General features: G+C 44.9%; 1 protein-coding gene across 1 annotated transcript in view; it reads right to left on the reverse strand.

Annotated features, from left to right (window-relative positions):
* IL16 (interleukin 16) overlaps window positions 1-14,136 on the reverse strand; it is a 56,864-nt gene that overhangs the window by 23,759 nt on the left and 18,969 nt on the right. Inside the window, exons 10-13 of the mRNA XM_084817248.1 lie at window positions 11,877-11,994; window positions 4,207-4,339; window positions 1,919-2,006; window positions 737-1,221 (exon numbers count right to left, since the gene is read on the reverse strand). Of these exons, the coding sequence (XP_084673374.1) occupies window positions 737-1,221; window positions 1,919-2,006; window positions 4,207-4,339; window positions 11,877-11,994 (824 nt within the window). The remainder of the gene's footprint in view (window positions 1-736; window positions 1,222-1,918; window positions 2,007-4,206; window positions 4,340-11,876; window positions 11,995-14,136) is intronic.

A 14,136-nucleotide genomic window follows, 5' to 3' on the forward strand; every position in this document is an offset into this window, starting at 1 on the left:
GTCTATTTAAATTATAGCGATGGTTTCCAAATCTGCTTCTCTGCCTATAAATGAGCATGTGCACATTTTATGCCGATCTGTGTCTTCTTTTGGCCTCTCTTGTGACGATGCATAAGTGGCCATCTAGCTATGATCCCTCCCACCCACTGGCATTACCTGCACCCACTGAAAACGGTCCTTCTTCATATTTTGAAACCCATAGCTCAGGATGGATGAATCTGTCAAGTTAGATTCTACTCAGTTTCTCATTTTTCCTACATGATGTTTGATCTGTCCAGTTTCCACATCAGTTTGCAGATTTGGTGTGTGTGGTGTCGTTGTTGCTTTTGCACATTCATAAAAATAAGGCATTTTTGTATGCTCTCCTCCAAATATGTGCAACTTTTATGTGCACTTTTTAAGATAAACACTTAAAAAATGGTTTCCCCTAATATAACGAACTTTTGTGCACACCTTTCCCTAATATATACATTTTGGTCTGCATTTCCTCCCTATTATATGCACGTTTGTGTGCATTTTTAAAATTTGCAAACTGCATCGCAAAATTTGGGAAAGTGCCAATATCACTGTATCACCGCCTTCCAGTTTGTGTGTAGGTACAGGACGGGTGACCTCAATTGATTTCTCACCCATCCCTCCTTTTTACAGATGCACATTTTACCATGGAGATCCCCACTTGCTGCTGCTGCCGCTGCTGCTAATTTTGTTGCCTCCGTTCGCCAGGAAACCTGCTTACCTGAGCATTTGAAGGAGGCGGGCTCCCGTCCCCAGGCCGTTTTGGCCTCTCATTCCCGTCTCTGCTAACCTGCTCACTGTCAGCACAGTCTTGTTTGAAATACTTCCTCGGTGGTGGTTTGGGTTTTGATGACCTGGGTTTTCTAACGAGGATCTCTGCAGACCTTTTTGTGTGATTTGGGGAAAGCTGAGCAGCTTCTTTGAGCATCGGTGGGGTGGAGTCCTTCTCCAGACTAGTTCTGGAGGAAGAAAACAATGAGGCCGGCTGTCTGGTAATCGGTACATCAATACTATGTCCTTTTGCTTTCAGATCAGCCAGCTGGTGAGCAAGGCCATTTCCGCAAGACGACCTGGGGTTGTAACTACTGTCGCTGCTGGAACGGATCATTAGCTTTTGGGAACGGTGGCTGAAATGAGCAGCCATCTTCTCCGAATATTTCTCACATGGAGGTCTCTTATGCCAGCTGCTTTCCAGACTTTTAACTCCTGTGTTTTGAACAAAAATGAAAAGTTTTTTGAGGGAGTGGGGGCAGAAATAACACAACATCCAAAATCCAAATACTCATTCAACTAGTTCCATGTGCCAACATGTGTGTGTATGTATGTGCATGCTTTGTTTAAGCACCACAATGGCCTTCCTGGCATTCTCCCATGTTGCACGGTTAAAGACTGATGGGAGTTAAAGAAAATCTGTGATTATTTATTGATTTATTGATTTATTATGCAAATGTATATAACCCTTTCCACTAAGTTATCAGAACAGTGCACATACAGTGTCATTGCCACCAAAATACAACACTGAAACTAGAAGCAAAGTAACTTGCCCAAGAACCTAATTATAGGGCAGAGGTAGGGGGCTGAACTCTAGAATGCAAAAAAAAAAACCCACCCCACACTGTTTTGAATCCAAATAAAGGGCAGCTTTGCTTTGCAGCATGCCAACTTCCCAGTTAAAAAAAATAATAGTTATCTTTTTTAAAAAAAACTTAAGAAACAACATAAAAATGGGGGGCAGGGTGCCTAGTGGGCACCAAGAGAAGTGTCTGTGAGCACATTGGGTCTCCAATGATCCCGTGGATGCATGGGAGACCTCAGATATATGTCTTTGATCTGATAGAACAGGGCTCTACTTTTGCTCTAATATACCAGATTCTTAATTTCTACACCAAACAGGTGTCCTTACCTTCTGCACTCCACTGGTATCTCTCTCTTTCAAACTTGTTGCTTTCCACAGCTTGTGAAATGGCCTCCTTGAGCTGGTGTTCAGAGACCTACAAGATATGACAGGTCACCATATCATGCTGGAAATGCTGCAAATTTGGCAACTTTCTTGAATACCTTTCTCACACAAGGTAGGCAGCCCTTTCTTCAGTCAAGTTCTTCCTTGGAACTTTGTTCTGGCCTCAGCAGTAAATTCTAAGGGTGTTTCCAGATAGAGGACTCCTAGCACCAGTCAAAAGGCACTCCGCATATTTGATGCCTTAACCACTTCTTTCTTTCTTTCTCTCTCTCTTTTATTTGGGTGTGTGTGTGTGTGGTAATTAAAACAACAGAAGAAACAGTGGGAAAATATCAGTTCTAATGTGCATTAGCACTAATGCAAATTAGTGCAAATCCCTCCCCAAAGTGAAAAATCTAGGGATGTACGAAAGTCACTTACCTTTTCGCAGCTTGGATTCGCGGTGGGGGAAGGCGCTCCGTCCCTCCCCCCAGAATCCTCCCTGGGCCGGCTCTGCTCTCCAGCAGCTCCGCGGAGCCACCGGCCAGGGTTGTCCGCAGCCGGAGTTCCAGCCATGGCTGGCTGCTGCAGCCACAAATGGCAGCCACCGTAGCAGCCGCCATTTGCGTCCTGCCAAGCAGCCATGATAGGCTACATAAGTATTTACGTAGCCTATCACGGCAAAGAGCAGGAGCACAAACGGTGGCCGCTATGCCGTTTGCGCTGCTGCTCTTTCCGTGATAGGCTATGTAAATACTTACATAGCCTATCATGGCAGCCTGGCTGGATGCAAATGGCGGCCGCTACGGCGGCCATTTGCGGCCGCAGCAGCTGGCCGAGAGACCAGTTGCTGCCACCACCGCCAGAGCCGCTGCCGGAGCCGCCGCCGCCAGAGCATCTGCCCCAGGTAAGCTTCGTCCCGGGCAGGAATCCATGGGGTGGCAGCGGGTGGGAGGCTGTTCCACCACGGGTTTCGGCGGGCCGAATACATCCAGTGCATTTGGCCTCACTGAAATCCATGGCAGAATTCTCCGCCATCCCTAGAAAAATCTCAAGTTTGCATGACTGTGAAAAAGCCAGTCCACTGAGGAATCCGTAGGTCAGATTCATAGAAATCTGAACTCATTTGGACCCATTTCCGATTTCTCCGACATCCCTAGCTGCCATCTGTATACTGATGACGCCTTATTCTAAATTCATGGAAAATTTCACCTAGAGGCTTCATATAGTTGTTTAAAAGCATGGGGAAAATAAGATATAATAATATAAGATAAAATAATAACCTTGCAGGACCCCACGGCTCCAATGTCATGGGATGGGGAAGAAATCCTTCAATATGACTTTCTAAAGCCATCCCTGCAGGTAAGAGTGGGACCACCTTATCACTGTGTCTTCCAACCCTCAGCACCAATCCAGCAAGATACCATTTATGATGGTATCAAAAGCTGCTGAGAGATCAAGGAGAATCCATAGGGTTGCAGTCTCCCTGCCTCTTTCCCAACAGAGGCTGTACATGGGTCTCCCTAGAAGCATTGGTGACCAGCAACAGCAGTACTACAAGGAGATTGTGAGCTGCCATTTTAATTTCCCAAAATGCCCCAAGGTGACACTGCATTGGGGGCAAGGTGGGAAATTAACATGGTTGCTGGACCCAGCTGCTTGGAACACTAGACCAGAATTATTGCTTTTAAAGGAGGCCCCAGGGCAGGCATCAACACTGTCCTGACCAGGGCAATGAAGACCCCAGCAGCTATGCAAGAATGCCAGGTGTTGATGCCAGGTGACAGGTGTGGAAAGAAATATGCAACATCCTTCTGCTTGCTGCTGCTCCTCCTCTCCTCCTCCTCCTCCAGTGGCTTAAATACCATCAGGGTTTCATTATGCATATACCTTACCAGTCTTATTGGCTTTATGTCAGGAGGCCCTGGGACTAGAACCCTGTGTTCTGTATGCACCTGCCCCATGTGGTGAGCCTCCTGAACTGAAGTTTGGATAGGCAATAAAGCACTCTCAGGCCCTGGAGAGGCCCTGTTACCCACCCAGGGTGCTGATTGGGCCTTCCTAGATAGTAGGAGCTACAAAGGGCTTCCTGTTTGGGCTATGGCTTTGCCTGATCAACAAGCTCTTCTTGGCTCTGGGATGTGTATTTTCGGCTTGGACTCCCTCCTTCACCTCTGACAGCTGCCTCCCAGCTCAGCCCTGAGACTCGAGCATAATCAAAATATAGATGCTTTATTGAGCAGCCCTCTTACCTGTGGATCAGGGTGCCTGCTGATGATAATCTGCACAGCGCCAGGACTGCAGTGGCTTAGAACTGCATGGACCTCATTAAGGGACATATTGTGAACTGACGCCTCGTTGATTTCTACGATTTCATCTCCGCACCTTCAAAAAAGGATGGCAAACATACCGCCCCTGATCTTTTAATCCATCAGATGAGGTTTCATCCTTCTGAGGTTATTTCTTTTTTTGCTGACATTTATTCTTGATGGCTTACAGTAAATAAGAGACCATTGTCGCTTTGCTTGGGCACGTTATGGTTATAGACGGGCAGCCTAATCAGGGAGAACTTGTGAACATTCACACACTCACACCCATGGCAATGTCATAGTCCCTGGATTGATCAATCTCTGTGGGTGTCATGTGGAGTTGCCTGCAGTCATAAGGGAGACCTGCATCACCATAGCCCAGGAAATGCTAGGGATGCCCATTCAGAAATCCAAAAGAAAAAAAAAATACAAAAGAGCCCCGTGCAAACTGAATTGATTGAATTGATTGAATTCATTTATTTAATTAATCTGAATAAACTGCTCTTGACTTTTTTTAAAACCTTGTGAATTTTTAATTTGGATTCTTTTTCTCTCAAATTTATATTGCTTCAAAAACTCTTGCAAAAGTTAAGTTACAACTTTTCAAAATCTTTCAAAATTTCAAATGTTCAGTGGGCGGGTGGGACTCAGGCCCTCTGAAACTGACAGAGAAGTTCTCCCATGCACATCAAGTACAAAACACCTGGGACAGTAAAGTGGGTTTTATCTCTCATTTAACATAACAGAGTTATTTCTTTTTTCAACATAGACATAATGTTACCATTGATTGTATGGTGGACTCCCTTTAGCCCATCTCCTTGACATGTGGCAGGCATGATGCCTGGACAGAATTCTAGAATCTCTGAAAATGTCAGGCCATTTGGATTTAAGATATCAAAGGGTATTTGTGACAGAAGACACTTTGAGTCTCCCATGGAAAATTAGTATGTACCAAGGGGACTTTAGCCCAATTTCCTGGCTTTGCAGAGTTTGAACCAACATGGCATAGCCTTAACTCTGGTCTTAAACCAGCAGTTGTTTTTGTTTGTTTGTTTTTAATCACTGAATTGCCCTGGTCTTTAAAAATGAAAATGATTATTATAGTGTTCTGAAACACACACACACTAAAAACACACACCCTGGCAAGTCACGACCTGAGTAGTTGTGTGCAAATGAATAGATGTGTCTCTGCACGTTCAGAACTAAGCCCGCACAGGATTCTAACCTACCCTTTCCTTTTCCCCACTTCATCAGTGATCTATCCTTCAGTGAGAGTGATTCTCTCAGCCTTCAAAATTACCTTACTCTTATCTCTTATCTCGGGCAACAGCTCCTTGCTACCCCTCTCCCACTGTCAGAATGCTGACAGGAACAGTGGAATTCAAAACGCTGGAATACTGGCAGCATTCTAAGTTCAGAAAAAATATAATAACTTTTGAACCGCTGCTCAGAATGTCACCAAACCAATGAAAGGTGACACCTTCTTGACAAGCCAGGATAGCGTACGTCAGTAGTTTTCACCAGAATTTGAAGAAATATATGATATGCTGAGCCACAAGTGGGAATCAAAAGCCTAAATGTATCAGTGTTCACCATATTTTAACTTTCTGCACCTGTGGCAATTTTTATTGGATTGCTTTGGCATTTTGCACAACTGCAGAACTCATTGGGTGGATCATGGATGCCAAGTTTCACATTACTAGCTAAACAGGTGTCATTTTTATAAGGAGTAGAGCTTTGAGCCTTACAATGGAGGAACCTTGGGGGGGAGGGCGACTCATCTTAACTAAAGGGGCACTCCTATGCCCCTTTAATATCCCCCAAATATGTCATGTGTGCAGGATGTGTAAATCTCATGTACCTGTTCTTTCACGCTTCTGTGACTTCTCTAAACTTCTGTAAACTCTCTACTGACGCTCCTTTAGCAGGAAACAGACCTGTGATACACAGACTTTAGCAGATGCATTGCACCCACAATTTCCTTCCTGCTTGCTTAGTCTGACCTCTTACTTTGGGGGATTGCTTAAAGACTTCCCGCTGAAGTATGGAAGGCAGAAAGAGCAATGCTGTGTAAGCTCTTCATGGCACAACCAGCCCAATTTAGCTTGCTTATTTGCCACTTTTCATTCAGCTAGTTATATTACAAAGTGAACCCTTTAACCTCTCTGGACATACCATGAAGGATTTCAGGGTGGCAGTTCTAAAGAAACTGAAATCAGGGGCTCACTTGGAACATGAGATTGCAGAACAAGAGGTGATAAACAAATTTGACTGTGTTAATCAGGGACTCAGTAGGGACTATGGTTCCTATGCACATTATAAAGACTCTTAGGCTAGCCCTCCTTGTGGTTTGTAACTGTTGCTTTAAGAAAACGGAATGCTTGCTGCCTGTTTACTGTCTTTTCAGACTCAAAGCCTCCAGTTCCACTTACAGCATCTGATGAAGTGGATTGTAACCCACAAAAGCTCCTGCTAATTTATTAAAGTATCTGAAGAACTAAAACAGTTAGTCCATATTTGTGCTACACTTAACCCTTGCATTTGTAAACAGAAGGTTAACACAATTATGCAATAATATAATTATAAAATGTACACATTATTTATTTCAAAATGCCAGTTGACTGGGCTTGACAATGGTTGCTTTGTGGATCTTTAAAAGATGTGTCTTTTGTGTGAAGAGACTCTTTTGGACGAGGATTTGTCCTTCACTACTTTTCTGAAGTCTTCCATTTGTTTTTCTACTCCAAGACCTATTTATCCCTGCTGGCATTGCTGACACATGGCCTCCATTCTTTTTCTCTAGGAATGTTGCTGTTTTTCCTTCTACTTTAGCTCTTATCCAACAATCCTAAAAATATACACAAATATGTTTTGGGGTCATTTTCTTACCCCCCTATGAAATCTGTCTCTGGTGAGGTAAATGTTCCCCAAATGAGATCCCATGGCTTGTACCAACCAGCTGACACCCAGCGTACTTAAGCCTGCTTTCCCTGGTTTTCTATGGAAAAGCCCATGGGATGTTTTTACATTCCACGATGTTGCTTGTGTTCAGGACATGAAGACACTCCAATGGTAAAATTAATTGATACTCAGGATATTTTATGCCCCAAGTGTATTTTTGTTTCTAGAAAGAAATTGGTAACTGTTAAGACTCGGTGGTCTTATAGACTCCTTGCAACGCTACTATACTATGATTCTAAGAGGCTGAAGTTTGTCACCCTGCTGGGTTGGACAAGGGTTAGCTCAGTCACACACCAGCTCCCAGTTCCTCTTCAAGAAAACACATTCCCATTGCTAACTCCAGTGTCAGGTGCACCCTAACTCTCCAAGCTGTGGGAAGTCCCAGCGGTGCAGTGCTGCCAAGTTTGGTTTCGTTTGGAAGGAGTTCACTGGAAGCCTCTTGGGCTTGGCATTTTCTAATATTTGTTCTTTAAGATGATGGGGGAGAAACCCGTTCAGTTCGTATTTAATACGAACCTACCTTGTTTGCAGTTCCCAAATGAATATGAGAACTGGAACTCAGTTATCCTTTGGATATTCGTACTTTTCTGAATTTTGTAATGCAGTTCTGCCATCAAAAAAAAAAAAAAAGGCGTACAACAATTATGCGTCTTAGGGGAAATTGTGTACAAAGGTCAATGGTGGGGAACTTGCAGCTTTCCAGATGTTGTTGGACTACAGATCAACTCCCAGCATCCCTGACCATTGGCCATGCTGGCTGGGGCTGATGGATTTGGAATGCAACAACATCTAGATGGCTACAGGTTCCCCACCCCTGGCATGGGTGGAAGCAGGCAGCCTCAACACCAGCACTTAGCCAGAGTCCAGTGCTGCCACATTAGATCTCTAGGAAGACATCCAGCACCTTAAGATGCCAACAGAGCCCAAACTCAGCTCTCTGTGTCTCCGTCTTTTTTCTGTCTGTCTCAAACTGCAGTCTTCTTATTGCACAGTCACCTTGCCCCCTCCCTCTAGCTAAAGGGTGGATGGGTGAAAATAAAGGCATGTCCTTTGGCCAAAACAGCTCTCAACCCTCAAGAAGAGCCTCCAGCCTCCAGCTATTTTCAGATCATTGTAGGCCAACTAATCAACCAATCGCCCTAACAAAAGGAAAGTACTTGGCAGCTTTGCCAGGGCAGTCTCCAGTTCCATTAACCCTCTCCTGTCCAAACCTCAAGCGTAAAAGTAATGTTGTTGTTGTTCAGTCGTTCAGTCATGTTCGACTCTTCGTGACCCCATGGACCATAGCACGCCAGGCCTTCCTATCCTGCGCTCTCTCCCGGAGCATGCTCAAGTTCATATTCATTGCATTGGTGATGCTATCTAGCCATCTCATCCTCTGCCGTCCCCTTCTCCTTTTGCCTTCAGTCTTTCCCAGCATCAGGGTCTTTTACAGACAGTTTTCTCTTCGCATTAGGTGGCCAAAATATTGGAGCTTCAGCTTCAGTATGTGTCCTTCCAATGAGCACTCAGGGTTGATTTCCTTTAGGATGGACTGATTTGACCTCCTTGCAGTCCAGGGGACTCGTAACAGTCTTCTCCAGCACCATAGTTCGAAAGCATCAATTCTTCGGTGCTCAGCCTTCCTTATAGTCCAGCTCTCACAGCCATACATTATTACTGGGAAAACCATAGCTTTGATTAGATGGACCTTTGTTGGCAAGGTGATGTCTCTGCTTCTTACTATGCTGTCTAGGTTTGCCATAGCTTTCCTCCCAAGGAGCAAGCGTCTTTTAATTTCATGGCTACAGTCAACGTCTGTGGTGATCTTGGAGCCCAAGAAAGTAAAATCTGTCACTGCTTCTATTTCTTCCCCTTCTATATGCCAGGAAGTGATGGGGCCAGATGCCATGATCTTAGTTTTTTTAATGTTGAGTTTCAAACCAGCTTTTGCACTCTCCTCTTTCACCCTCAACAAGAGACTCTTTAGATCCTCTTCGCTTTCTGCCATTAGGGTGGTATCGTCTGCATATCTGAGGTTGTTGATAATTCTCCCGGCAATCTTAATTCCGACCTCTGATTCATCCAACCTGGCATTTCTCATGATGTACTCTGCATATAAGTTAAATAAGCAGGGCGACAATATGCAGCCTTGTCGTACTCCTTTCCCAATTTTGAACCACTCGGTTGTTCCATGTCTGGTTCTGACTGTTGCTTCTTGACCCTCGTACAGGTTTCTCAGAAGACAGGTAAGGTGGTCTGGTACTCCCATCACTTTAAGAATTTGCCACAGTTTGTTGTGATCCACACAATCAAAGGCTTTAGTGTAGTCAATGAAGCAGAAATAGACGTTTTTCTGGAATTCTCTTGCTTTCTCCATGATGCAGTGAATGTTGGCGATTTGATCTCTAGTTCCTCTGCCTCTTTAAAACCCAGCTTGTACTTCCGGTAGTTCTCGGTTCGCATACTGCTGAAGCCTAGCTTGTAGGATTTTGAGCATCACCTAGGGTTGGCGGAGAATTTCTCCCCGAAACTTCGGGGGGCCGAGCGCCAATGTGTTCGGCCCCCCGAAGAAGTTTCGGGGAGAAATTCTCCGCACCCCCCCACCCAACGCACCCCCCCCGGGACGGGACTTACCTTTCCCGAATGTCCCTCCCGGCGGCGGGTCCCGGCGACGGTTCGTCGGGTCTTCGTCAGGGGCGGGGGCGGTAGCCGGTCTTTCGACCGGCTGCCGCCACCGCCATTCCAATAAAAGTAAAAAAAAAAAAAAACGCCCCCGTGATAGGCTACGTAACGATTAACGTAGCCTATCACGGCTAGATTTGCAAAGTCAGCCGTGATAGGCTACATAAATCGTCACGTAGCCTATCACGGGTGACTTTAAAAAAAAAAGCGCGTACGGCTAATGGCGGCCCCCATAGGGAGCCGCCATTCACGTTCCTTATTTGGTCACTGTAGTCTACGTAAAGATTACGTAGACTACGGCGAAAATAAGGGCAACGCTATTTGCGTACGCGTTTTGTTTTTTTTTAAAGTCACCCATGATAGGCTACGTGATGATTTACGTAGCCTATCACGGCTGACTTTGCAGATCTAGCCGTGATAGGCTACGTTAATCGTCACGTAGCCTATCACGGGGGCGTTTTTTTTTTTTTACTTTTTATTTCGCGGCTGGGCGAGGCGAGGCGCCTCCTCCCCGGCCTGAATTTCGGCCGGGCAAGGCAGGAAGCCTCCCCCCCGGCCTGAACTTCGGGGGGAGAGCAGCGAAGCGCCTCCCCTCCACTGTGAAAAGCTGCGAGACCAGGTAAGTGGCTTTCGTGCACTCCTAGCATCCCCTTGCTGGCATGTGAAATGAGCGCAATTGTGCAGTAGTTTGAACACTCTTTGGCGTTGCCCTTCTTTGGAATTGGAATGTAAACTGACCTTTTCCAGTCTTGTGGCCATTGTTGAGTGTTCCAAATTTGTTGGCATATTGAGTGCAGCGCTTTAACAGCAACATCTTTTAGGATTTTAAATCGCTCAGCTGGAATACTGTCATCTCCGCTAGCTTTGTTGTTACTAATGCTTCCTAAGGCCCACTTGACTTCACTCTCGAGGATGTCCAGCTCAAGTTCAGTGACCGCACTATCATGGCTATCAGGGACATTCAGATCTTTCCTGTATAGTTCTTCTGTGTATTCTTTCCACCTGTTCTTAATCTCATCTGCTTCTGTTAGGTCCCTGCCTTCTTTGTCCTTTATCATGCCCATCTTTGCACAAAACGTTCCCTTGAGATCTCCAATTTTCTTGAAGAGATCTCTAGTCTTTCCCATTCTGTTGTTTTCCTCGATTTCTTTGCATTGTTCATTTAAGAAGGCCTTCTTGTCTCTTACGTCCATAGTTCCTCAGGCACTCTGTCTATCAGGTCTAATCCCTGAAAACTATTCCTCACCTCCACTGTATATTCATAAGGGATATGAATATATCCCTTATATCCCTTATATTTACTTATAAAAGTAATGTAGACATGTCCTAATCCTTGACACTTGAGAGACAACTGGTATTGATTCTCATTGCACTGCCTGTGAATTCTGGACTCCTGGGTTTGTCTTTCACATTTCTCCCACCCCATTGCCTCTCTTCCTGTATTATAATTGGATTTCTCCATTTATTAATTTTTAGCTATAGTCTTTCAGCAACCTCCTTTTAATAGATCTCTCTCTCTCTCTCTCTCTCTCTCTCACACACACACACACACACACACACTCGCACACATAACAGATAGATAGATAGATAGATAGATAGATAGATAGATAGGGACTTGGACAGGAGAAGGACTGTTTCAGGTTGGGCAAACCAGACGGACAGGTTTGGCCTAGCACTTCCCTTTGTTAGGCAAATACAAGTAATAACGTTGCTATGGGAACTAACCGCCAATTGCTTCTTGACAGAGGACCATTTGGGGGGATGTGAGGCATCATAAAAGAGAGTACCATCACCTGCCAGCAAAGGAAATTGTAATCCAGGCATCTGTGTGCAAAGAAGGCTCTGGTTTTGAGTCAGACTGAGAAAGACAGACAGTCAGAGAGAGGAGTCTGGGCTCTGTAAGCACTGCAGCCCCAAAACATCTCACCCTTCAGGGACGTGGGGTGAGCATAACAATATGCTGCTGAAGCCATTAACTCTTGACGTACCTGAGCCTTCCATCCATATGAGCCACAGAGCCTGGAGAGAGGGCATGGATGAATATTCCTGAAATGCACTGGAAATAAGGGATGCTGCATAATCCAATGCCTAAACCCACACCAGCCTCTGGGGGAAATAGAAAGATACAAAACAAAAATGAGCCATTAAACATTAAAACAATTATATGATCCACCCATCAGTCACTGGATTCAACTTGTGAAAAATAGAATAACTTCTTTCCGTTTCCTTCTAAATGTTCCGCTTTTCCCCACACGCATACACATTGTCTCTTTCAAATATCCCATCTCGTGCTGGAACTAGACATCAGGGCTGGCATTATGAATGGATGAGAAATTTGTTTCAGTTTGGTTTTGATCAGGATTTACCCAGTTCGCACTTCTGGACCAAACACTGACTCTGATGCAACCTGCGTCCGAAGTCAGTACATTTCCGAGCTTTCCGTGTGATTCACGGACCCAAGAAATTGTGTTCGACGGCATGCCAAAAATTTAAACATGTGCATGAAAAAATGTGCATGAATACACTTTAATCAGAGGAAGAAGGATGTCACGTTTCAACGTTGTGCACAGCTGATGCGTACGTTTGGAAACATACGCACGGAAATACAGCAAAGAGGGGGAAAAAAAAAACAAAGCTCGCAATCTGATATGGACTGGAGTCAGAACGAGCCTCGAGATGGAATTCAGAGAGCTTTGGCAAGCTGGGCTTTTGCTGATTTGCGCATCCCTAGCTGGCATCCAGGACTGGCATTGCTGGGCACCTGCTGAGGCCCACACACCAGCTAGAGGGCTGTTGCCAATCCTCTGGTCATGTTCCTCTTTCCCCTTGCTACCTTTTCACCTGCACTCTCCAGGTGTTTAAGCAGCAGCAAGAGCAAGGAGGAGCAGCAGCAGCATCCACTCACCTTGCCCTCTCCTTCTGGGGAGTGATGCAGAGTGAGCCCAGAGAGAGACAGGACAGTTGACTTGGCAGTGGTGATGGCAGGAAAGTGAAGAGGAGTTCACGAGGGCATCTTGCTCAAAGGTCCCACAAAACCTGGACCAGATTGAGCCCAGAGAGAGACAGGACAGTTGACTTGGCAGTGGTGATGGCAGGAAAGTGAAGAGGAGTTCACGAGGGCATCTTGCTCAAAGGTCCCACAAAACCTGGACCTGGCATGGCCCTAAGTGAAAATGAGCATGGGGCTGCTGTTGAAAATGGCAGCTGTTCATTCAGGAGCCCTTCCCCCCCGCCCACTAACACGTTGCACTGGAAAAGCATGATGTGACATCCTTTTAAGAACATAAGAAGAGCCCTGCTGGATCAGGCCAAGATCCATCTTATACAGCATTGTGTTCACACAGTGGCCAATCAGCTGCCTGTGAGAACCCCCCAAGTAACAGCACCCACCTGATTGTGCTTCCCGGGAACTGGTGTACATAGGCATATTGCCTCTGAAACCCATGGTGTGTCCACATTATTATCTGACACTTGGTGGGAGGAGGGATGCTGGGTTAGATGGACTTATATCTGATCCAGCATGACTCTTCTTATGTTCTTACTTCTGAGTAGATATGCATTGGATTGTGCTATAATAAACTAATATTTTTCTCCCCTTTGTGAAGACTGAAGATGCTTCCTTCCATCTGTCCACATTTTCCTTCTCTTTTAAAGACCCTGTCTTAGTAGACCAGGGGTTCTGAAATTTGTTTTTGGACCAAAAGATGGGCACACAAAATGGAGAGGACCAATTTGAGCAAAACCTTCTAAAGAAAACTGGAGCGGCACATTCTATTCCACACTGCTGAGTAACTTTTAATGCTCACTAGGGGTGTATGAGAAAGTTGTTCTGATTTTTATGCAAGTTTATCAGATTTGCATTTACCAAACCAGCAAGTATCAGAACAGAGTTGTGCACTGAAATTTGCACTTTCCTGATTTTAGCGCTCGAGAATGTGCACAAAATCCATTCCCTATGGAAAAGTGCATACAAAAATGCACGCAATAGGAAACATAACACCGGGAAACGTATTATTACATTTATTATGAAATCAACATATTATTAGCCTCCCAAGGGAGGCTAGGTTTGCTCCCTCTTTGATGTCCTTCTCTCAGCAGGCAAAGACTGCTTCATTCAAGAAGGTCTTTAATAGGTAAGTGGGTCTGGCCAGGTTGAGTGGTGTTTTTAATAATATTTTTTCTGTAATTTTACAGAAAAATTTATTGCATTTTATTGTATTGTTTTAATCAATTTTAATGGTTCTGTAA

This window comes from Heloderma suspectum, chromosome 11 (assembly GCF_057233095.1).
Source record: "Heloderma suspectum isolate Gila_16-S chromosome 11, 16-S_ref, whole genome shotgun sequence".
NCBI classification, from domain to species: Eukaryota; Metazoa; Chordata; class Lepidosauria; order Squamata; family Helodermatidae; genus Heloderma; species Heloderma suspectum.